The sequence below is a fragment of the Ips typographus genome, linkage group LG4 (genome assembly GCF_016097725.1).
Source record: "Ips typographus isolate SLU linkage group LG4, UJ_Ityp_2.0, whole genome shotgun sequence".
Taxonomy (NCBI): Eukaryota; Metazoa; Arthropoda; class Insecta; order Coleoptera; family Curculionidae; genus Ips; species Ips typographus.
Genome location: NC_138425.1, coordinates 9,130,928 through 9,156,495, shown reverse-complemented (window position 1 = coordinate 9,156,495; position 25,568 = coordinate 9,130,928). Strand labels below are relative to the sequence as shown.

Here is a 25,568-nt window from a genome sequence, read left to right as displayed (position 1 = left end):
GTCAAACTTCCAGAAAATAACATTTTTACCAATCATATTTTGATATTAAGCCACATTTATCAAAGAAGCACCCATCCATGAGCTCTATACGATGATATGCAATTCCATTGGGATAAAATTATTAAAGGATAATCGCATTTGTATTACTCTTTATAGAGATTACGGGAAAAATAAAACCACAACACTAACGGCTGAATAAAGTGGATTAGCAACACGCAATTCGCCTTGTCATTAAACATGTCGTTAGCAACAATTTATGAAGATAGAACTGTTTCGAACAAAGTACCTTCGTAATATTTCGTGGTAACAAAATACTGTTTGTGCGTAAAAGCATCATCAAAGGGAATTCTCATGAATAGTCACGGAATAATTAAGTAGTCCGCGTTAATTACAGAACGATTTGTTGGTTTTCCTGTTAATTGGGAGTGTAACTGATGTAAATAGGCTGTCAGACTACTCGACAGCTGCATTTACATGCACGCATGTGATCAAAACCGACTCTACAATACTTAAGTTACGTGCCAGCTTCATCACTTTCTTCAGGCTTTAGTTGCACGGGTTTGCAAGATGATAAATAATACTTAAGTCAAATATATTAAGGTCGTATTTACAGCAAGCCCTTGCAGATGCAATCAGCTGAAATACATCATCGATTTATCGGTGCGTGTATCTCCCTTATATTCTGAGCCGTGCCATATGTTCTTGGCAGATAACCCTGTATGTTGTCGTTTTCTTAAAATGGCCGGTTTGTCGAAGTATAAATTGCTCAGGAGACATCAGATAAGTTAATTTCTCGACAGGGCAGCGAACGATAGCGACCGCTTCTGCCCACGCACCTCATGACCAAATAAGAACGACCACAAGAAGATCTGAAGATAATTTCCTAACAAATTGGTAACATGGATTTGCTCGGGCTTGGTGCGACCAGAAAGATCGATTGGTTGTTTATACACAATTTTTATCTCGATTATTCTATAATTCTTAATGAAAAGATTCCTATCATTGCGGCCCGCCAAGTAATGGCGGTGGCAGTCTGGAAGAAAATAGTCATTATCGACCAGATGATCGACGGGTCGACAGTGATGTACGCAACACGCACGCCTCTGGTTCAACGAACGGAAAACGATTATTCGACTGTTAACTGAACAAACGTGTTCTTGTGTTGCCTAATTAGACAACCGTACTACTTAGTAGCCAATCAGAATTTCAAAAATTAGAGGAAATCCACTGACGGTATCAAAGTATTATCATAAATTGATATTTTATCATAACTTTTGATATGATATTTAAAATTTCCTATTACCGAGAAATAGTTCTCCAGCATCACTATCAAACAATCCCATCGATCCCCCATTAAAATAAACAATTTTATCGATCTCAAAACAATGGTCCATAATGACACAGACTGATGAATTCTCGCCGCAACGATAACCATCATCATCATCATCGCTTGGTCCTTGACAGAAATGAAAAAAAAAATGCATTTTGTATGGTTTTGTAAAAGAGCAGCAATTACGCAACCGATTGCACTGAACTGGGCATGCATCGTCAGGCCATATTCATAATAATTACTTGTTCGTCTCGAGGTGGAGCAAAGAGAACGCCCTGTAAACGATAATATGCAAATTCTCTCTGCGATTACGTTTTTGATTTATATTGCAATCGTGTGCCAGCAGTCAATTTTGTTTTGGTTCATAATTAAGCTATTTAAGAGAAAAAAAAATGATGTTTTGCTGAAAACTGAAAACTACTTACTCAAAAGTGTGAACAACCTTAACTTTGAAATTAAACATCTTCAGTGATGATCATATAACTTGGGCAGTAAATAAAATGAAAGAACATGATTTTCTTCGATTTCAAGAAGCGTCCTTTTTAAAACTCCTTTGACAATAGGCCATTGAATTCAATTTCACATTAAATTTAATAAAAAATGCAGTTGTTTTACCTAAACTGGATAGGCCATTTGCAAAATGTCACTATACCCACTTGTTGAGTTAAATTGTCTCATCATGAATTCTATTGTTTTGACTATTTTTGGTCAGTCATAAATACGTTTTTATTAGGTTGGGAAATCAAATACTATTTTCTTTGTTCAACCTGAGAACAAAACAAAATTGTGACTACTTGTTTTAGCATTAAAGCTAGAGTAGTATTTAATTCCATTGTACCATAAAATATCTCAATTTTTCTCTTAAAACCCCACTTTTATAAATAGGAAGCAATTGTTCAAAAACTGCCCATGTTTTTTTTTTTTTTAAAACAAGTGGTAACCGGTTTAGGCCTAAGCCATCAGCAGACCAATGTCGCAGACAAACAACTTTTATAATGTACTGTCTAGTTGCCAACATAGAAAAGATAGGAATCCAAAATCAACAAAAAAAAATTCATTTAACCTTTGCCCATTAACTCCAACGGTTCTTTCAATCAACCGCCCATTTCCATGGGTTCTGCGTGAATTTTTGCGACGTGCCCATTTGGACTGTTCATTGTTCGAACGCACCGTGTTGGCGCTCCTCGTCTATCATCGTCGATCATCAAATAGCCCTTGGCACAACCTGCGCTAACAATAATTTTTAAATTAGCTGAAGTAATGAGGTAAACATCGCACAACACGTTTTCATCTCTACACTGCGGAAGATCGCCTTTCTATTTGACGCAAGTAGATTGAAATGTTGCCGGCCAAATAATGAAGTTATCGGTAGTAATTAAGTCAGAATTTAAATTTCCGCTGGGTGTAACTTCAATTAGGAATGTGACCGATACAATCTATATTTTTTTGATAGAGACCATATCGGCTTCAAACGTTAAAGATGACCTTCGTTGCCTGATTGAAAGTGATCTTTTGTTTATGGTTTAAATTGTTTTCGTTAATTCGAAAATAACACACATTCTGTAGTCCATTTTTGGCAAGAGGATTATACGTTGAGTCACATACAGAAATTCGATTTGTCTTCACTGCAAGCTGGGATAAAACCAGTGAGTAGATGGTTGGAAACCAGTGATACTCATAAGAGTTAGAGTAGGTGTAGTATTGCTTCGTTTTTTTTTGTAAGTAGAAATTTTTTATTAAAATTATTTATTATGCAACCAAATTATCAGTAAACTCCAACTAATGCGTTGCGATCTTCAAAACAAACACATAACTGATTAGAGTATTTGTTGCTATACCACCAGAAGCAACAGAGCTCCCAAACTCAATGAACTATGCAAAAAATAGTAAAGTCACCTTATTCTGAGTTCCATTAAACAGATGAATGGAAGGAAATACAAAGTTTCTGGGAACAAATGCTCTGGGAACAACTCACTGGCTTGGTCGAAGAAATTCAAGGAAGAATACTTTGAGAAGGAAACTCTTGACACAGGAATCTGTTTGGCAGAAGCATCATCAATGGTAAGATTTCTTCGCCTAGATTCTAACTAACCATAGACTACTAGCAGTTTTAATCCACTCGTTAATATTAACTGAAATTTATACTGATTTGAGGAAACCAAACCTTAACTCGATATATTTCCATTCAAATTGAAACTTTTGGTTTAAAAGGGTTGTTTTTGTGAAAACGCGTTTGACCGACAATTTAATTGGGTTTGATTGAACAGAAAGTCCATTAGCAAATGTGGAATATGCGCTATCAATTTCGACTATCGGCATAAACGAAGATAGACCTGATAAGGGGAAACGTGGCCACACAGATATATCTCCGCCCCATTCGAACTGACACAAAGGCTACATTATTTTGAAAAACATTCATTAAGCTGGCACATTATCTTTTTGTGGGAATCTCATTTTACATTTATAATGCTGTCTGATGGTATACGCTCAGTGACTGTCTCTGTTGTGCGTAGTCGCGATTGAGTCCACTTTTTAATTATCACTTATCGACATAGAAAGACGTATTCAAGTTTTTGTTCTACTAGTCGGCACGAAACCACGTACAAATCGGATGATAACATTAAATACAATGAGGGAAAATGTGTGTTTTACTGGAAACGCCTCAGATAAGCCGAGTCGTTATTTTAGATTAGCGTTCGTGATTAACCAGAAATCTGCCTAGATAAGCTGACCGACAAAACACAATACGTTGTTGATGATGAATAATTTTTACGAAACAGTACCACTTTGATATGATTGTTAATCAGCGATGAGTAAGGATTTTTTATGCAGATTAGGATAAGGTTATCTACGTTGAACATTGTATTAGTCTAAGGAAATGCGCTGATACATAACAAAAGATTAATCCTGTTAACGCCTTGCTGATGATCTGTTAAAAGCAAAATTGTTGGAAAACAAGAAGAAAACAACATTTCGAAATGTAGGTATAGAAAGTTTTTTCTCCTATGCTTGAGTAAACTTGTTTAGATGTTAAGATGAAAAGTTCATCAAACCCAAGCTGTTTGTATTTTTCCATGAAACATGCTTTATCTATAGAGAAGACTTTTCTTCCAATATATGAGATGTTTCTATTTTACAATGTTACCTAAAACAGAGTAGAGAAAAACAGTTAAACGTCAAAAAACTGTTCTCCAAATGACAATTCTTCCATGAAAATTGAGTGCTACAACTGCCAGTATCTACCCTTGGATATGAGGTAAATCAAAAATTCAACTTTCTACACTTTGTCAACAAGGTACATTTGTTGTTTATTATCATGTTGTTTGGTTTGTAGTATACATAATAATAAAAAGACTGAGATAAAGGGTTTGGTTAAAAACCTCAAACTATAGAAAACATTAGAATGATTAATTCGATCGCATCTTAAAAAGCGATTCAGGAACAACAAGCAACACACCTACCCATTAGTAGACAATCAGGATCTCCACCGGCTCTAGCCGTCGTCGTGAGAAACCAAAGAATCCTGAAACGATCTGATTATGTTATTGGACGCGCAACAACCCGAGGCTGTTTGATGATCTCGAGACAAGCTGACCAAGAACAATGGGCATTTGTTGGAACAATGGAGTGTGAACGTCAACGCCGCCCCCTCGGGAGCGATCCGCTGAATAGTTGAGAAATGAGCGTCATACCTTTGAAAATTGAAAAAGCTGTTTCCATACCTCCAATGCATGAAAAATGCTGCGGATGTGGGGGGGTTGAAATGCGACCCGTTAACCGCGATAACACTTTGATCACCCCTCATATATCCAACTTAGTGCCGTGTTATTGAACAACGCTATTCTGATTTTTTTTTTCGTAAAGCTGAGGCTTTGCACGTATACTAAAAATCAAACTAAGTTAATATGTCACAAACTTTAAAACATAATTTGACTGTTCTGAAAACATTGCATTTTTTTGCTGTGACGTCATTTTAATTTCGTTTGGTTTCCTCTATAGTAAAAATTCGATTTAACTACGCTTACCATCAAGATTTAGAGCAACGAAGCTGTTGTGCAGATTTTGCCTTGTGACAGCGTCGTCTGCTTTGTGCCATTGGTAAGCAAGCAAATAATAATGTTTGCGCTTATCAGAGTGCGGAAACCAGATATCGGCCGATATTTAATGTATTTACACATTAAATGTGTGTTCTGGAGGCTCTGGTAGTCAGTGGCATGCTCTAAAATGCACACGAATAATGGGGGGGCTGATACTGTCGACGCCGTGGAACACAAAAGTGACGTTCGCACAAAGAATTATTGTTTCTTTTCAGTTTGTGTGTGGCTTCGTTGCTCCAAACAAACTACAAAACAAAGCTTTAGATTGCCATCGGATTCTTATATGTACACTTCTTGCTTATATTGCCATAATGTGAAAGCCCTGAAATGTGAAAATACTTTTTCACTCGTCACAAATCCAAGCGTTTTCAACATTTGTTTCAGAGATTTGACATTTCGTACATAATCACCTTAAGTAAATATTCAATTTAAAAAAAACCATGAGTTAGTGAGATGTTTATACCGGAGTAAACCGTACCAAAAATAGATTGTGATACTGTGAGATTTAAAAGCAAGTATTCTTCTTTCTGGGGCATCATTCTGTAAAGCAGAAAACCAGATTTTCAAGGGAAGTGTTGATAGAATCTGACAAACATTTTTGACAATGTCTCTGTCACATTCTGTATAACTTTTTCTTGCATGGGAACTCTCTTACTATCTTTAAGAATAAATCCCAACATGTCAAATTATAAAAACATTTGCGTGAATACTATGGCCAATTTTGAGAGCACAATCGTTCAGAATCATCGTTCTTGCGACAATTGATTTAGCTTAACTACATTTTTAAGATGGCACAATCTAATTTTCTTCATCAAATGGACTTATTTCGTTGTTGCAGCAGGACCTACGATTTAAAAAGTTTAAATGGCCGATAACTGTCTTTCTGTTCGTTTTGATTCAGCTTTTATTTCTGTCTCTTCAGACAGTAATTTCTCCAATCCTTTCCTCAGTGACCTTTTTAGAATGCTCGTCACATCTTGACTCACTTTATTTTCCTTTTTTTGAACTCTCTCAATAAGATCGATGTTTATTGATGCTGTGGTAACACTAAGCAAAAGTACATTTCACACTTCTGAGATTTTTTAGACTGTGCTTAAGCAAATAACCAAGCAATTTATCGCAATTAAAATTAAAAGGGACTGACATGAAGAGCTTATTTAACCTGCCCAAACTAATAATAGACAGTTAAAAAGGCCTAATTTACACACACACACGACGACTAGGACATCCGTAGGCGCCATAACGCCACAGGTGTGTGTCGCAGACAATAGCCCCCGAAAGAGGGTTGCTCAACACTTGGGGTCTAACCCTACAAATTACGATACTTTTCACGGCTCTTAACTTTTCGTATTATAGTTTTAAGGTGGACATAATACGACCGGATGATGGAAGTCCACGGGAGGCCTAAACAACCGATGAAGCGATAAGGTCCGGTAATTGCTGTACAAATATTTTTATTACGGAGCCCCATCGATCGCCCCATATGACGCGAGGGGCGGGTCCCATCACTTCGTGATCTCGAGGCGGAGCTCGCACTTCATGAAACAACGTGCGTCTTGTTAACTTTCTGATTTATTGTCCGATCTGAGACTCGGAGCGACGTTCATTTGGTAATGGAGTAATAGTTTTAGGTCGGGTTTATCCCTTTGGATATCTGCAATTCCTGCGAACTGATTTTATCAAGTCACAGGTGTCCGTCCTGTATAGTTAATATTACAACGGTATTAATCTTACGGTTTTATCACCAATATGTTTATCACCAATATGTTCAAATACTTGTTTCTACTACTATCTTTAATAGGCATTCAAACGTGTTTACTACAATTTTTGTTTGTTTTTCAAATGCTCATAAAAGATGGACAACACAAATTTAGTTTGAACGTCAAAATATAGCTCCTAATTTTAGCTTTCTTTTACTTGCAGACAATTTTTTTTAAGAAATCACAAATAACTGAGTTATTTGAACAGCTCCTAACTTGGTTCCTGTGACAGTTAGGAGGTTCCTTCCAACGTCAATCTATAGTCAAAACTGCTTCCATCTGCAGCCCTTTATCAAGACGGAGTTTTATGAAAAAAGCACTAATAACTGAGAAAACCGGCCTAGAACACTGTTGTGCACGCGAAACTTGATACAAAACTTTAGTATCCTACTTATTTTCACAATTTTGAAGGTACAGTGCGTTCCATATAAACTGAAACTGTCCCATAAAGGCGTAATATGTAAGAAAATTTGTATAAACGGATTATAATTGCTATGTATAGTTGATTCCACCGTGTTTTCAGTAATTTTGTGTTTTCCTACTTTCTTCAAATTTTCTCTTCTTTATCTATCTCGTTTTCTTTCGTTAACGTTGCTCTTTTCTTATCCTCTTTAAGTGCCCCTTTTGTCTCTCTCTCCGTTTCCGTCACACTACCATCTGTCTTCCGTTTCTTTAAAGATGACAGGTGGCCTTATTTGACACTTGCCAACTTGGTAAATATCACAGCTAGAAATTTTGTTCAAACAACAATTATCTTTAAAAAAATTACAAATAACAGTTTGTTCGATAATAGAGCAGTGCTAGTAAACGAGTTTTAATGGAGCTGTCACAATAATGAACACAATATGTCACAAGTAACCGAGGTTTTTGATCGTAAATAGAGCAAGTTTACGTTTACAGCGCAAGTAAAGAAGCTTTATTTTTATTTATTTATTTTTATAGATGTCACGGTTGACAGCTTCTCATTTGGTTCTTGTGGCAGCTAGGGGGTTCATTCCAACGTCAAAATGTAGCTTAGAACTTCTGCTTTCTTTGGTCACGACAAAGTTCTTACGAAAAAAACACTAATAAGTGAAAAAACCGGTCCAGAAAGGCCCGTTGTGCACGCCACACACAAAACTTTAGTTTGCTACAGGAGTTTAAGAACAGCTTAGATAAGTTTAGTTTAGACTGTGTTATTTGTTAACTGTCATCATCAGTTGTTTTTAGTTGTTTACGTAGGAAAACTCATTTTAGTACTGCATTTTGCAACTAAAATTATCAACTACGACACAGAAGAAGGGATTATCAATAAAGGTATCTCTTAAATTGTTATATAAATTAAATAACTATTTTTTAAATCAAAAAATCTGAAAATAAGCACGAAAATGGAGTTTCTAATATAATTTTGTCTTACATTCCCTACTATATTATAGTCTCCAGAAAAATTGGTGCCGTTTGAGCTATTCTCTGGTTAAAACATTATATGCTATGATTAACTCAAACTATATTTCTGAACATATACATATAGAGAAATCTTATTAGGTAACAAAAACCTTCTAACCGAATTTTTGCACGTATCAAACAACTTTGTCCCTTCTGCAAAGTGATCCTCTATTTATGACCATTCCAAGATTTCATTAATTAAGTTGACACACTAAATTTAGTTTACATTTTATATTTTTTTTACATATTACCATTGTAGAAACCTGAAATTTACAAGTTCATCTTAACCGTTTGTTTTTTTTTATTGTAGAGGGTAATTGGAAAATTATCGTTTTGAGGCACCACAGAAAATCATTATTGCTACCTTTAGTTTGTATCAACATTCTGAATCATTCTATCTCCTGGTGTGTACAAGCATAACACTCTGGTGGTGCTATCTGCAATAGTTTAGAGACAAAGTAAACACCATCAACCAAGTTCTAATTTTAATTACTTTATTACCAATGATACATAACTAAAACAGAATAATCAGCTAATTTTAATTCATTTGCATTGCACAATTGTTGCTTTTGGTATCATATAGCAATAAATGATAATTGATAAACGTTTTTTTTTACCAACATTTATGTGTATCTAAAAGGCAATTTGAATATGATTAGCTACCAATTTAACGTCATTAGAGTATGGTTGTCAGGGTCTTAATAGAAACTGTCACTAATCTGCATAACCAGTATACTAAATTAAGGTGGCTTAGTAAATTACTCCAGTCGCATTTAAATTGTTAAAAAATCAGATAATACCCAATTGTGAATATATATTTTGCGACGTATATTCGTTATTTTTGCATTTTTCACCGTAATGGTACCTACCGTAGACTGCTATCGCGTTTAGGCCGATAAAACTTGGAATACGGGCTGATAAAGTTTTTAAAACTGTAACCAGGGACGTTATGTTGTCAGCGATACGGTGCCTACACACATTTAACTAACCATAGGCGTTCGTCAAAATTTTCTTGCCATTTTTTCCGTTGCGGTGGTGTTAGCTAGATTCGTATCTCTCCGAGAACCTATCCATTTGCAATGGGAATTACTGTGTTGATAGATTTCGTAGATTAGATAAACGCGAAGGATAGACCGGTAAAAATGTTAATGATCTCTAGGCAAAATGGTCATGGTTCTTAGCCAGGTAGATTGTTATATTATTGTAAGTCAACGCGGTTTGGACGGGACGAAAGTCGTGCCTTATTAACCACAGGTACAGCTTTGTTGCAAACACATAAAATTACAGTCAGCAAAATTATTGGCAAGTCAAAACATACACATAATTTACACATGGGTAAAGCAAAGTTTAACCTTTACATACAGTGTGTTTTTTGATTATTTTCGTGAAAATGTAAAAATGAGCGGCCAAATAATTAATATATGTTATAACTTGTGTGATTTCTTCTAAATTGTCAGAATGATGACATAATGTTAAACAACAGATTCGATTAAAATTTTTGTCAATTTCCTGTATTAAATCTGATAACTTTGTTAGTGACATGTGTCAGTGTGCCCAAACGGATGTGACGTCATTCAGCAGTTGGTGACTACTTTATCCGGAAGTCTGATCCTGTTTTCAATTGTCAAATATGACATTTGACACACCGACACCACTTATAAAACTTATAGCTGTCTTTGCTTGAAGCGGAGCATTGATTTGAAAAAAATCTCTTCTTCTCATAGAATTGTGCAAAATTTTGAAATTTGCTTACCGTTTTGTAATAGAATTCAGCTCCTCCATCAATATAATGCATATCAGGTATGTAACCAACAATGTTGAGTATAGATAACAATTTAAAGAAATTATCTTCATTTAACATCTATATTTTACTAAATTTCTGAGGTTACTCTCACGTTACTTGTCGATTTCTTCCTCTATATTTTATACATTTATTTTTTGCTTTAATTCTTAATATTACAGTAGTTGACTTTTTGTTTATGAATTGAAATGCAGAAGAGGCACCATAATAAAATGTATATCAGAGGTTTATCAAAATCAAAAAATGTAGTTGATTTCTCTGAATTGATATTATGACCTGACCCGACCTGACAAAGCCGATAACAAAGAGATTAAATTCTATCAGCTTGATAGTTAGTGATATTATATTATTTGCCTGTTTCTTTCCTAGAGATAAACTTTATTATAATGACTTTGGGTCTGATAAATCAACTTAATCACAGTCGAAAGGTTAAAAATAAATTTCTTTAAGATGTATATTGTTTTAGCTACAACTGGCAACAACAATACAAAATTCCTAATATGTATTAAACCGGCAACAAACATAAAGCAACAACAACTCACTTTTTAAGGGTTTCGGGTTACTTTGCTTGCGTCTGGACATCGCTGGATTTCCTCCGCGATATACTCAAAAAAGACAACAAAAGGTAACAGATAAAAATCAAAAGTCACATGGCACGCAAAAGCACAACATAAATAGACAAAAACACAACACAACTCCACAGTAAACAGAGAAAAGCAAAAAAAAGTAAACGTAAACGCCGGCGAAAATTTGAATCCGGACTTTTAAATTTTGCCGGCTGGCGTGTGTCAAAAGTTGACAGTCCGCGTGTTGGACGAGAGAGGGCGCGCGACAACCTTACTCCAGTGTAGATTGCGGCGGACTGGAGCATCGCCGCCTTTGAGTCATTGTGATTGTTGCATTTTCCGTTGCCGCGTTGCCAAAGTGGCTTACAACTCCTAATTCACACCAACACTAATTGTATTATTGTCCATAAATTTAAGTTCACTAAGCTAAGCTGGGATTTTCAAATGAGTTGCGCGATTTTATGTTAACAGAACAAAAGTAACAAATATGCGACCGACGACGTGGCAACGGTGCATAATGCGCTCACACTGCTCACAGTCCAGCGCCGCGATGTTTCTTGTAACGTTTATCGGCAACAAGCCTTATCAATCTCACAATACTCATAATTATGCGTGTATTGTAGATTAGACATTACTGTTTTTTTTAATAGTCGATTATTAATTATAAATTGACTGGTGAATAAGCAAATAAAAAACATTTCTTAAATCATTACAATGAAAGGCATTTCTAGTTTTTAATACATATTTTCATAAAAACTAATAGGTATCAAAGGTATTGTGTTTAACATTGGCTGAATAAAAATTCTCTATCAAGCCTCTTTAGCTCAGTGGCAGAGCACTGGTCTTGTAAACCAGGGGTCGTGAGTTCAATCCTCACAGGAGGCAAAGCAGACAAGAATTAATTTTTTTTTCTTTTTAATTTTTTATTCATTTTTCGGTTATAAAAATTATAATTTTACATCACAATTCTTTAATTATGTAGTACCAAGTTATCAGAAAATTAGTATTTTCACTTTTAATAAAGCACTTACCAAAAAAAACTGAGTTGCATGTGACATCTATAGTTGATGTGTTGCAACTATTATTTTATCCCAGTTTATGGCAGGTTCATCATCTATAAACTGCAACAGTAAGCTTCATTCAGTTAAGTAAGCCTAGATGGCAACGTAATGATCGCCATCTATTGACTAAACACTAAACTAACAACTAACCACGCACTGGACAGCGCAACAAAGAAAACTTGTCAAACTTCAGAAACATCCCATAGATGGCGGTAAATGTTAAAAACAGGGGAAATTAACACGTTTCTTTATTAGGTACTATGTTGTAACTTAATGTTGATTTGTAAAATAAAAGCATAATTTTAAACCCAATATATTCTACATTTTAAAATGTAGCTTTCAATGCTTGGTATATCTTTAGAATGACGTAAAAATGTTTAATTACACTACATATTTTTTAGTTGCAAAACAAAAACTACACAGTGTTTCAGTATAACCAGATTAAGCAAGATTATTAAACGTTTACTGACCTCTCTGACTGACATACTGTGTGAAACCCTAAATCTGTGTGGGTTCATATAATTTTTGAACAATATTCCACCATAATCAGTTAGTAAATAACACGAGTTCTAGGCCAAATCTAAATATTTTTGTATTATATTGCATCTAAAACTAAAGTAAGATTTTATTGGTTGGAACAATAAATTTGTCTGGTAAAATTCATGTCAGGGACTTTCGATTACTTGTTGGGCGTAAACAACATTTTAATAAATACTGTTTTTAGGCGCCTATAACAACCTATTTGGAAAAATGCCCTGATATCTAAAAATAAACTATTTAAATCACTCTTAGTGTAGAAATTTTTTTTTTAAATAATAATAGAGGTTATTTAAATCATTATTGTGCATTGTATGAAAACTCAATAATAATAATAATTTAACGAAATAGGAAAAGGTAAAAAAACAGTTACTTTTCAACCGTCGCACCCCAGTGGGCCCGTCGTGACGTCAGAGCGCCGGCACGCTACGATGACGTCAAAATCACGGTCCGTGGCCCCTGCGATCAGCCGGCTTGCACGTGAACATCATGCATACAACCACGCGTTCAACGCGTGATCAGTACGCGCCGATTGGCTGACACAGACGAGCCCCCGTTTCTGATTGGTCGAACCTGCGGAGCGGCACGCTACACACCCCGATTCAGCATGCCTGGCCCCGAACACACAACAACATGAGCTTCAAAATAAAGAATTTGTTTCAATAGAGAAACTGCGGTCCGAGAAGGAAGTGTTCATTTACGAGTTAGTGTAGTGTTTAGTAGTGTCTCATTCATAAAAGACAACGATGATGGAAGTAGTCAATGAAGACGCGACCAATTTGGTGCTTTCACCACCCAGCACCCCACCGTTAAAACATAATGTAAGATATTCTTTTTTACCTATTTCTACTACATTTGTAACATAAAAATCTCCCAAATTTGTTTACATTCTTTACTAGTGTTTAGGTATAATTAACGCACAGTATTGATTAAAATTCGCAAAACTTTGAAACCCCCTTTAAAACTTGACCACCGCATTATAAAACTTTTTTATTTTATCTCTTTAATCCAATTTCATTTATTAGCCATTATGTAAATTAGAAATTAAACATTTTTGTTCAAATCACGCACTGAGTAAGTGATTGCGTTGCCGCGTTTGCAACTTAAGCCAGTACCTGTTTAGCGTTAGTTGGGTTGCATACCTTTCCAGTTAACAAACGTCAATTTTGCTAATTCAACTGTTTAGGTATAGTGCGAATCACGCATAATGACTGATGACGCAGTGCTTTATTTGAAAAACTCTATATTATTTTAGTTCACCTAAAAAAGATACAATTAGAAGCTATAAAAGTAAATACGTAATATTTTAACCATCACTATCCACAAATTATCCAATCCTATCCACAACCATTTACCATCACTATCCACAACCTATCCTATCCACAACAAATTAACCATCACTATCCACAACCATCTCCCTACAAATTATTGTACTTTTAGCTGAGAAAACAAGGTTCCATATGAACTTAGTGAACTGCGATAAGGACACAAACAAAAGCTGTATACCATTGTTTTCTAGATTGTTAGAAATTACTTTCTTTGTTAAACGTATAGCAGAGTTATTTACAGACCTGTAACACTATACAATGCACTTTGTGAATTTCCACTGAATTTAAATAACAAAAATCCGCTGCACGACACCCAATTACGCTTACCTACTATAGTCAACGGAGTAAACACGAACAACCTTGAGTTTTAAATTTAGACCATGCATTTGATCTGGGATTATAAATATCAGTATTAAATGTGTTTATTTATTGTTGCAGGTCAATACCGATGATGAATCCAGCCAGTCATCCACCATCTACCAGTTGCGGCAATTTCTGGGCCAAAAACGGCCCGTCTGCACCGCCTTTCCCCCAACGCCACAACCTTCAGACTCTGAGGGGGAAGAGCACGATTTTCCATTGAAAAAGCGACATATCCGGAATAATGATTATGTGGTGCCTTCACCTCGACTTGCAACACCTCCACCTGAAACTTCAAGTACTCCAGGACCTGAAAGAACAGTTTCAGTCATAATGAAAGCTAACACAGATGGTAGTTGTGTTTCGTTGCCTTTGCCACTACCTGAAGAAGACCACTCAATTAATATAGTCAGGAGTATTAAATTCAAAATGGGAAACAGAAAAGAATCGACGAGATCTACAGAAATTGTCTCCAATAAAGAAAATTCCCACACCACCCCAATAGCTGCCACTAAACTTACTACCAGCACTTTGAATAAAGTTTCAGCAAACATACTGCCAACTTTAGCTCCCAAAGTGATAGCAAACGGTTCACAGCCACAAACATTCTTCCTATCACCAGATGGCGTAATGGTTCCCACCCAGTTAGTGCTTCTCACTCCACCTCAACAGCCTCAACGACGTCGCATTTATGAATGTCAATACGAAGGTTGCGGCAAAAACTACTTCAAATCCTCCCATTTAAAGGCCCATAACAGAACGCACACGGGGGAAAAACCGTTTGTCTGTCAATGGGTGGATTGCGGACGAAGATTCTCCAGATCCGACGAACTGTCAAGGCACAAAAGAACGCACACCGGAGAGAAAAAGTTTCAATGTGACGTCTGTCAAAGACGATTTATGCGTTCCGATCATTTGGCCAAACACGTGAAAAGGCACGCCAAAGAAAGGATAGGCGCACCCAAAGTTAATGTCGTCCCTATTCTGAGGAAACTGCAACCTGCTCCTTTGGTGGCATTTTAATTAGTTGTTTGACCCTAAACGCAAAAACCGAACTCGTAGGGCCGATTGCACCGACATGGGCACCCTAGGCTAGATTTTAATTTGACATTCTGCACATGATCTGTCACAGTCAAATTCCAACTTGCCCTTAATTATGTTGGTGCAATTCGCCGTTAGCATTTTAGTACGCCTCAGGGTTTTTAAAAAGTATGAGTGTTGATTGCGTGGACAGTATTTTTTTTTTAGTATATGTTTGGTTTGTGAAAGATCTCCCCAAACGCGCAACATATAAAAGGTACCTACCTACTTTGTAATAAAAGTTTTACAAACTTTCTTTATACCCATCTTTTATGTTGATGACTGATTACTTTGTTATTGTAATGGTTTTTGTTGTATCATATATTAGACATTCCGAAAATTATGCGTAAATTGTATTTGGTTAATCAGGTTTTGTTGATTGACTCGGGAATGTTTATGTAAATGATCATACTTTTACGTTAAACTACATTTTAAGAATATTGTTGGTCTGTGATCTTACTTATTAACACATTTCTCTATTTATTTCATTTTTATAATCAGTTTGTATATAATACGTTAATAAAAATACATTTTCTATTTTATATACACGTTTGATTTTCCTTAAACTCTGTTGAAAAGTGTTTTCCACAAATAGTAAACCCAGGTGTTACTGTACAGAAAATTCTATCTAACATTAGTTCGGCATAAGCTACAAAATTTTGTGAAATTACCACAAAATCTTTTATTATTGCACAAAAAATCACTGGCAGAGGTTGCTTACAGCGTATAAGAGTAATTTTAGGTCAAATTAACGAATTACTTTCACAGCTTGGAAACGCTCTATAGAGGTCAAAAGCAGGACCAAATTGAGATGTAAAGTATGTAGTAAGAAGATTCTAAATTTCAAACTGTCAGTGGGACGAATCGTTTTTCGTTGACAAGTTTTAGTGCAAAACTAGTGTCTTTCTATCCCGCTCCATCATACATATATCATTAAACTAGCATGGCAATGCACTAGTTGTGCACTGAACTTGCTAATAGAAAACACCATATATCATTCACTTTCCAGGTTATTGGTAATATTGATGGGATAAGACTTAATTATTAAGATTTTAGATTAAATATTAAACCTACTACTTTTATCAGACCATCCCAAAAATAGAATAATTGTATTGTTGTTGAGTCAAAGCGAACTGATAAGGTAACAAATGATCACGGAATCCCCGCGTGTTGAGCTTTGCATCCAAACAGTGACAAATCCCACTAATTACGTCAATACTCGCTACTGATCGAATTCCGGCTGTTACAGAATTTAAATTCGATAAACCCTGTTTTTATAATGAAAGTTTTGTTGATGTTTTTCAAATATCCTCGGAAATTTTAGTAAAATGTCCTAGCTTTGTAGAGGTCGAAGAAACAGCTTTGTTTAACCTGCTTGACTAAATCACAAATAGAACAATAGTCTGCTCTGGATACAGTAATCAAAATACAAACATTGTCAAACAATCAGACAGAACGGATACTTAATGAGTATAATGCAAAATATCACGTAGGCATGCCCACAAATCTGGAGTGGTTGGGAAAAAAATCTGATCAAGTTAATAGCAACCGAGTCGATTAAACTAAAACGCACGGAATGAATGAAATGCATATTTTCCTATTGTTGATCAATTTATTTAAATTACTCATATCAGCAGGTTTTGTTTCAAAATATTGCGATCGAACTGTTCGATCACGACCTGCCGGCGTGGACATTTGCGTCAACCACCTTCATCTTTTGGATCAAAATAGGACCCCGGAATTTTGCGAGTTTAATATTGAGTAACAGTTTCACAAATACAATCCAAAAAAAAAATCATGTGAATAGTTGTGCGTCAAAATTCTTATTAGTATACGGAATATCCAAAAAACTGATGTTCATCATCTGGAAAGGGTATTTTATACACAAAAAAATTACAAATGTTTTTGATGTAAAATGACACATTATTTGCAGTACGAGACCCTGATGGAAACTTTGTTTTGTTCAACAATAGTCGCTGATTCAACAGTGCAGAATTTGCTGTTTGTCATCTAACTTGCATTTTAGTCATTACTTTATGAAAAGTTTAATTTCATTATTTGAAGCTTTTTCAAATAAAATATTTCTGCAATCGTTACAAGGCGGATTCGACTGTCTCTGACGCACGTTTCCACGATTATTATTCGTGATCTGAAACCGTGTAGAGTGTGATAATCAATTATTTAGTATTACTAAGACAAACAGTTAATATTAAATAATACACCATAGACTTGTAAGTTAGAGTTGCTATGTTAATTCGTAAAATGTTCAGTAATACAAATTATACTTATGCAGATATAGCAAAAAATGAATGCTATACCCTTATGGGTGTGTATTTTTCCGAAAGTTTATATCAAAATGTATACTTAACCAAAGAACGTCCCTGATGAGTTTTATGACCACCTTGTAACTTAAATTTCCACACTCTGTTAGAATTTGTGCTGCATGTATCCAGTTGATTTTTATGATCATCTGTTTACTTTGTTAGTGACTCTGCTTCTGTAGGCTTTGAGTCTGGCTCTTCTTGTGAGATGTACAATACAGCTACTTAAGCAAAAAACACCTCAATTAATTGATTTGAGTCAGTAAGGACGTGATTATAATTATTTTATCAGAATAGCAAAATAATCAATCATTTAGTTAGACCTGGTATAAATAAAATTTGTTACAAAATTCAACAAATTGACAATATGTAATCATTAGCACCTTAGTCGCCCATTGGTATGTTTACCTGATGGTGACGCTCACAGTTGCCGTCACGAATCGCCATCAGAGATTCCCGTAATTTTGCCATTAGTATGTAAAAACCATGCCGTTCTCCGCCTCCTCGTTGTTGATTAAATGAATGTTGAAATATCCGGATGACGTCAAGTGCGGTTCGCATCATGCCTCGACGGCGTGGCTGGGGCTCGCTTGAACTTGGACCCCGCCAATCCACACTCCCACAAACTTACGTCAAGGACGGCGCACTCCTGGTTTTCCTAGTTCCCCTGTTTACCGACTTACATTATTATTGATGAGACTGGTTCATGCACAATAACAACGGAATAGTACCAGCAGCCGCACAAAGTAATAATTTAATTAAATCGTGAATAACCTGCGTATTTTTGTCGCATGCAATCAAGCGCGCTTAGAAACAAATCTGGGAACCGCAGAGGTTATATGGAGGAAATTTCTAGAACAATTTATAATTTGTATACGCCACACCTTTATATCATATCTAAAACTAGTTTAGATAATGTGTTTTTGGCATAGGAACATTTGCTTTATAATTATTTATACATTTATAAATACATATTGGTCCCCAGATACTTTCTCCGTTTTTGCTGTGGGATATATTTGCCATTCAAAATGTTTATTCGTACTTAATTATGGCTGAACAGAAGAGAGGCAAGAATGGCGTGAATTCTTAATACTTTTTGCTGATACCTTAAAAATGTCATCAAGAGCACAACAGAAATCATATTCTATTAAGTATACAATTATGATGCAAATTACTTAATTTTCTCTGTGGTGGAATAGAACTTGATATCAGAAAACGAAAAGAGTATCTGCTAGGAACAGCCTGCAAAGGAAATATCTAGTCAGACTGGCAGTTTCACCAACCAAACAATTACCTATAAAAAGTGAAAAAAACTAGTCTGGTTGCCGCAAAAGTTCGCTCTAACTTTAGGTGTCCTATACCTGAACTTTTACTATTTAAAAATACAACAAATGGCCACAAACGACAAATACAGACATTTTACAATATAACGTGATTCACGCATTTCAGCCACGTGTTTGAATTATGGATTAAGGACAAATATTCCAGCAAAACACGTGTATAAATTGTCAATTACTACACTGTGCTAAATTATGCTATCAATTTTTGAAAAACTATGTTGACGCCTTGTCACAACACCATACGGTTCAATTATTGATTCCATAAAAATCACTGAATTGATAATAGCTTTCATAGTCAACCTTCCTTTATTAGTTTAGTCGCAAGTTACATGGTTAATTTAGAAAAACAGCTAAAGCCAAACAGCTACGTGTAAATTGGCATTTGTGTCCTTACAAATTTGATTTGAATTTCATAAAAACACACTATTTTTCAGTTTTCAACCACGAATTAACATAGCATTCTTCAAATCACAATACCAGCTAGTTTCCTGGTCTTATTTGTCCTAATTATAAGCCTCCAAGGATATGCAATAAATACTCGGTACCCAATCAATTAGGCTATAAAAAAGTAATGTACTTTTTTAACAATTAAATCGCAATATTAATGATGCAATTGTCCGCATAATTAAATAAGGTGAACTAGGCAATATCACGTGAACACCGAGTGATTAGAAACCCAGCCTTTTCCCAGTTTTTTTTAGAAAAACCAACCGCTTGTTTTACAATAAATAATATTAGAAAAATCTACCAGAAGCCAGAAAATCACTAAATACTGGAATATTTCGGAAACAAATCAATGCATTGTAGTGATGCACAAAACTTAATTACAAAAAGAACTGAGGAATTATCATCAGAATTGCGTTATTACTTTGTTTAGCACGACTCTGTCCTCCAAAAAGGCACGTGTAGCGTTAAATAAGTAAGAAATAGGCAACTGAAAGGTAAACGACTTCTGACACACCTTTAAATTGAAGCGGATGGTCAGTGGAAAATTTTATACGTCTGATGTGGGTCACCGACGAACTGTAAGAGCAAAATTACCGCCAGTAAATGGGATTCCCCAAAAAACACTCCAGATTGTCTGTTATTAACAATGAAATTAAATTGCTTTATTAATTTTTTGCGATGCAGAACCACAGCCTGAAATTATTTTAAGTCAATGATTGGGTGACGAATATCACTACAAAATATTGCAGATTTTCTGCACTACTACAATACAAGTGTATAGGCTATTTATTTATTTAAATTGTATAGGCTATACCACAACGAGACATACAAACAAACGAAAACAAGCATTTTTATTATAGAAACCCTAGGGATTTATAAAGGCACTCTCTACCAAAGCCTTAGTAGTGAAACAGTAGAAAAATACACCCAATCACAAAATAAGTGATAGGTATCGTACTGCTTGTATTTAGAACCGAAAAACGACTTTAATTAAAATCTTCTTTGATATTTTACATTGCTGACTAGTAATAATTAAGTCGAATTTTTGAAATCCAAATTTAAAATAAAATCTTAACCTAATAAAAATTCAGACAACAAAAAGCTACTGATCAATGGTTAACCATTTCTCTTGAATTTGTTCGACTTGTTGCGTTACTAAAGGACTCCTCAGTCTCAACCTTACTTCCAGTTTGCCTCCAGTTTTACGTCGACCGTCCATTAACTAAAAATACAAGTATTCAGTTCACGTCAGTGATAAACTTTAAAAAATGCTAAATTTCAAAGTAGCATTGTTTCTGACAAAAACTTACCTCAAAACTGTCGTGAATCTCGCATTGCGTTTCTAACGGTTGAAGTTTCAAATTGACAGTTCCAATTAGGGGATCGCTGCGAAACAATCCGCTAAAACAAGAAAAGATGTCGCTAGCGCAACCACAGTCGCAGCTAGCCGACCAATTATGGCACCCTAAGTTTCTTTTTTGTGTGAAATGGGTGTTGAAGCAAACCCAACTAAAGATGCCAATGATATGTAGTGTTTTCCCAAAGTAACCCCCATCTGCTCATCGTTTTTTACAACCACCACCAATAAACAAGGCAACATATAAATCATCACAAATAATCAAAACTCAAAATAACGATTACTCTTGAATTTGTGCCATAACTGGTCCCCACAATACTACACAACTAAACCAAACTTTAAATGAACCACATAAAACAACATAAAATTTGATTTTATGGTAAACACAAATACAAACATGTCAGGCAAACTATAAAATCGAAAAACAGTAAAATAAGATTATGAAAATAATCTGAGTGCAATCTGTGACAACATGCAACTAAAACGCAACAAACTATTTTGACTTACCCTTTAGAAAATACTTCAAACTTAATCCCATGCCTTTTAAATACTCGTTGACACTGTCTAGAGCTCCTGTCAATTGGTATAACGAACGTGTGATTGTAGTCTGGATTGTTGGTGTCCTTGATCGTACCCGTTTTATCAGTGTACGGTGTGTCCTGATTAAAACATGTCATCTCTTAACAGTCCGCGTACATTAAAACCAAAATGTTACCTGGGGAAATGGAAATTCAAACTTGACGTATGTGTCAATGTCTTTAGGTCTGTCCGAACGGTAGTTTATTCCTCTAATAATCGACAATTCCATTACGTTGTCCGTCAAATCGGTAAAACTTTTAACTATAGCAAAGTCTTTAGTTTCGTAATGGAATTTTGGCACTTTGCCTCCACGTCTTTTGGCTAATCGTATTACATCCAAGTCTTTAGTAACGTTTAGGGCCAATCTTTCAAATCTACAAGTTAAAAAGCAGCTGAAAGTACTGTTTTCTTAAAAAAAGTTACTAAGCTGACTAGCAAGTTATTTTTAATGGAACATCTTGAAATTTGCGGCATTAGCAAAGTTGTGTAGGTAATAGAACAGATCACCTAATCCTGCATATTAAAATGTTACTTCTTACTTGAGATGCAAAATACTAGAAAAAAGTGGTTTTGTTGTGGTCGTTACTTTTAAGCGGTTTGATGCGCTGAATTTATAACTGGAGCATAACAAATTACAAGTAAACGAAAAAGCTCTTTAATCTATCGTTTAATAAGTCTCCAATAGCCGTGATCGTCTAGTGGTTAGGACCCTACGTTGTGGCCGTAGTAACCCAGGTTCGAATCCTGGTCACGGCAGTGTTCAACACTGTCACGGGGAGCAAATTTTTTATTTTTTATAGAGTGACGCTCGAAAAACGGACACGTAGAGATACATAGTTAATAATTTCTTACCGATTCGTTCCGGCAACATCCCCCAACGCCTTGTGGTGATCTCTAGTGCTTAGACACATTTTTAACTGTTTGGTTAACTGATTTTCCAAACGAGTCAGTACATCACTGTCACTATCATCATTTTCCGTACATTCATCCGCCATTACAATGTCGTACCTATAAACATCATCGATTTTATATTAGAAATACATTTTTTTCAATAAATCACAAAAATGTTATTTAAATATTTGTTAAAATAAGTTAATTAATAATAAAACTTGATTAGGTATTTACTCATTATCGAGTTGAGATTTTGCATCCGGTGACACAGGAATGGTGGCCCAATCCACAGGAAGACCGGCTTGAGCAGCTTCAATCAATTTATCAAATCCTTTCGCTTGTTTCAAGAACTCCTTAGCCTGCACTAACTCCCCCTTTTTCTTCGCATTTAGAGCGGCAACTTTAAATTGCTTTTGTTTAGCCTGCAATATTAGCACTTGTTTTTCTTGATGAGACGTTGACGCTTTATTGCCGGAAGCCCGCGAGGGACTTGGTTTGAGCGGCTGTGCTTGACCATCGTTAGTCCTGGATGGTGTTGAGGGGGCCGCAGGTTTAGGAGAGGCAGCTTCTTGCGCCGCACCTGGTACTGGAATTGGACCGAAACCAGGTGGAGTTGGCAGTTCGTCCACTGCTATTGTACGTCCAGCTTTATACGCTTTAAGTGCCTATAATAGTTACTTAACCTGTAATGGAACATTATAAATAAAAAATCAGATATACCTGGTCATATTGTTTAACTATTCTGCCGTATCTTCGGGCTTTGCTACTGTTCTCCTCTTCCTTTGCTTTCGCTTCGTAAATTTTGTAAAATTCTAGTCTATATACAACACAAATTATTAAGTATAAAAGAAAATGACATTTTAAGCTACCGTTGTTGTAACGCTTCTTCAACTGTTCCCGCCGAAATTAATTCAGGCTCAGGTTCTTCATTGGCTTGTTGCTGCTTTTCACTCTCTTGCATTTTCAACAATGGTGCTACCTAAATAATTGTGTATTTAGACTTTTACTACAAATTAGTGTATCAAAATATGCTCACACTGTATAAACTACATCAGAAACCCAAAACTTACCTCACCAGGAGGCCCTGGCATATCCGATAAATCTACCGCCTGGCCCTCCTTAACTGCTTGTATAACTTGATCAAAAATCTTGGCAATTTTTATAAAACCAAGTGCTGTTTCAGTATCCCCACTCTTTTTGGCTTGTAAAGCTGCGATTTTATACTCCTTTTGCCTCCCTAATTTCCACAAAATTTTCAATCAGTCTTGATTCTAATAACGTCAAATACTCACCTAGAAGCATGTTTAATAATTCTTGGTCAATTTCCTTTTTTGCTTCAACCACATTTTCTTGTACAACATCCGGAAGTGAAGTTCTTGGAGGTAAGGGCGGCGCAGGACGTGAAGGTGCAAGAGGAGCATTTTCTGGACTATCATCATTTGCCGTAGGTTGTTTCGGTTTTATCTTGATTTCTGGAGGAATTGTGTCATCTGACAAGTCAACAGATCTGTAGTTATCCAAACACACAGTATTAAAATAAATAATCAGTAAAAACTAATCCTTGTAACATACTCTCCTGCTTTGGCTTTTTTGATAAAGTCATTTAAGGTTTTAATAGCTCTGTTGAATCGGCGAGCCTTGCTTGTTTCTCCAGCTGCTTTTGCCTCCTTTTCCATTATTTCATAATTGTTTATTCTTTGGGTAAGAACAGAAATTACTTCAGTATTTTCATTAACAGGTGATGTTTTTTTTGGTGACTTGCTTAATGGTTCTTCTTCCTCATCATCACCTAAAATAAGTTCATCTTAAAATCCAAAATATACAGCTGTAACATAGCATACCAGCTATTTCATTTAATTCACTCAACAGATCTGGGTCATTCTCATCTACATCTTCATCTTCATCAACATTATTGATCTCATTTAAAGTTCCTGCAATTATGGCTTCTAATTTATGTTGAGGCAAAGGTTGTTTGGCAGTCTATGAAAAAAAAAAATGTAACTACTTTAAAATAACGAAAAAATGTAAGTGCCTTTTTAGCAGGTTTAGAACCACTGCCTCCACCTGCTAATGCTGCCAACTCTGCTTCTAAATCACTGTCTCCTCCATCTGAATCTCCTGGTACACCACCCATTGGATTGAAGTCATCAGGTATGTCAATAAGACCAAACTATAATATTATGAGTGTTTTATTGTACATCTAATAAACATTATACTTTTTTTTATCATTTGGCTAATACACCAAAAACTAGGACTTAAAAATGACTTGAGGAAGGCTTCAGGGATAAATGCAGTAAGGGCTTATTATAGGTTAAATTTTTGTTCTAGTTAATGAGAATATTAACAACAAAAAGGTTCAACATGACAAAAAATTCAATATATATGACATGTTAATAGTTTAGATTTAGATTCTGTTGCCTATTTTGATTTACAGCAGTGCTACCACTACTAATGTACTAATAGTCACTGGTTATTTGTATTACTCATTCTCAATTTCACAACAGATAAAATGACCAGCAAAATGCAGACCAAAAAATTAATATTAGTCAGTACAATAAAATATTATAAAACACTGAATATGTTTTATATTATTCCAGTGGCTAATCAATTTAATTATTGAATAATTTGAAACTTACCTGGGCTAAATTTCCTGAATGATCCCGTTTTGGTCGTTCCGGTTTTTTACGGCCAAACATGTTTACTCACAAGAAAAGTACCACCTTTCTCTTGCAAATTGCTTAATAACTAAAACGCGCAGTTTTCAATTTTAAGTAGAAAATCACTCTTTATGAACCCACTCTTTAATAAACGATTATTATGGCAACAATTAAAGTAAATAAAGTGTTTTGAATCAATTGAAATTCAGGATCAAGCATACAAAACTTTTTTTTTCTAATTTTAGTAATTGTGTCAACCGTAACCCGTAACACTGTAACAGCTGATTTCAAGTTTTGTTTACTTAACTAAAAATGTTGGATCATGTGGGACAACACTGTTTGCGCGTAACAGGGTCACGTGGGTGCATCGGTGTTCAAGAGTTTACAGTGTAAAAAAATCTTGTCATTGTCAATTGTCTTTATAGATTTGTCGAGTGATTAGCTGATTGTCAGTGTCAAAGGTGTTAAGGTGTATAACTGGTTACCTGACTTTGGTTTACTTTTTTTTTTCATCATTGTTTTAAATATTTTTTAAATAATTAAAAAGCAAAATTATTATTAATGTTGTGAAATACTTTGGTCTACAAAGTTTCATTTATTTTTTGTTACGGTGTATGTTAAATATACAAAA

At 35.3% G+C, this 25,568-nt stretch overlaps 3 protein-coding genes, 1 long non-coding RNA gene and 2 other non-coding genes across 7 annotated transcripts in view; 3 read left to right on the top strand and 3 right to left on the bottom strand.

The window, feature by feature from the left end:
* Positions 1-11,376, bottom strand: part of ush (Zinc finger protein ush) — a 77,085-nt gene extending 65,709 nt beyond the window's left edge. The window contains exon 1 of the mRNA XM_081978640.1: positions 10,956-11,376. Coding sequence (XP_081834766.1) covers positions 10,956-10,995 — 40 coding nt within the window. The 5' untranslated portion in view covers positions 10,996-11,376. The remainder of the gene's footprint in view (positions 1-10,955) is intronic.
* A 416-nt stretch (positions 11,377-11,792) lies between these two features.
* Positions 11,793-11,864, top strand: TRNAT-UGU (transfer RNA threonine (anticodon UGU)). The gene has a single exon. It is a non-coding gene; the product is annotated as a tRNA-Thr (tRNA).
* A 1,317-nt stretch (positions 11,865-13,181) lies between these two features.
* Positions 13,182-15,887, top strand: LOC145728419 (uncharacterized). Its single transcript, XM_081978647.1, has 2 exons — positions 13,182-13,398; positions 14,344-15,887. Exons 1-2 carry the CDS (start codon positions 13,324-13,326, stop codon positions 15,286-15,288), a joined length of 1,020 nt encoding a protein of 339 aa, XP_081834773.1. The 5' UTR covers positions 13,182-13,323; the 3' UTR covers positions 15,289-15,887.
* LOC145728421 (uncharacterized) lies at positions 13,456-14,352 on the bottom strand. Its single transcript, XR_014178089.1, has 2 exons — positions 13,889-14,352; positions 13,456-13,837 (listed from the first exon to the last, which is right to left on the bottom strand). It is a non-coding gene; the product is annotated as an uncharacterized LOC145728421 (long non-coding RNA).
* A 4,336-nt stretch (positions 15,888-20,223) lies between the features above and the next one.
* l(2)gd1 (lethal (2) giant discs 1) lies at positions 20,224-25,213 on the bottom strand. Of its 2 annotated transcripts, none has more exons than XM_081978643.1 (14): positions 24,917-25,213; positions 24,313-24,450; positions 24,122-24,260; positions 23,853-24,069; positions 23,573-23,787; positions 23,351-23,517; positions 23,150-23,259; positions 23,001-23,097; positions 22,515-22,945; positions 22,242-22,397; positions 21,526-21,763; positions 21,318-21,469; positions 20,764-20,896; positions 20,224-20,675 (listed from the first exon to the last, which is right to left on the bottom strand). In XM_081978643.1, the coding sequence occupies exons 1-14, from the start codon at positions 24,974-24,976 to the stop codon at positions 20,556-20,558; spliced, it is 2,373 nt and encodes a 790-aa protein (XP_081834769.1). In that variant the 5' UTR covers positions 24,977-25,213; the 3' UTR covers positions 20,224-20,555. The 2 variants fall into 2 exon arrangements, with proteins under 2 accessions (XP_081834769.1, XP_081834770.1); XM_081978644.1 differs by having other exon boundaries at positions 20,764-20,854.
* TRNAH-GUG (transfer RNA histidin (anticodon GUG)) lies at positions 22,074-22,145 on the top strand. Its single transcript has one exon. It is a non-coding gene; the product is annotated as a tRNA-His (tRNA).
* Positions 25,214-25,568: the final 355 nt, after the last annotated feature.

What these genes read in the sequence shown, in the direction of transcription:
- LOC145728419 (XM_081978647.1), top strand. Translation starts at nt 13,324, where the DNA reads ATGATGGAAGTAGTCAATGAAGACGCGACCAATTTGGTGCTTTCACCA. An exon ending in CCCCACCGTTAAAACATAAT is followed by an intron (nt 13,399 to 14,343) that starts GTAAGATATTCT and finishes TTATTGTTGCAG; the next exon opens with GTCAATACCGATGATGAATC.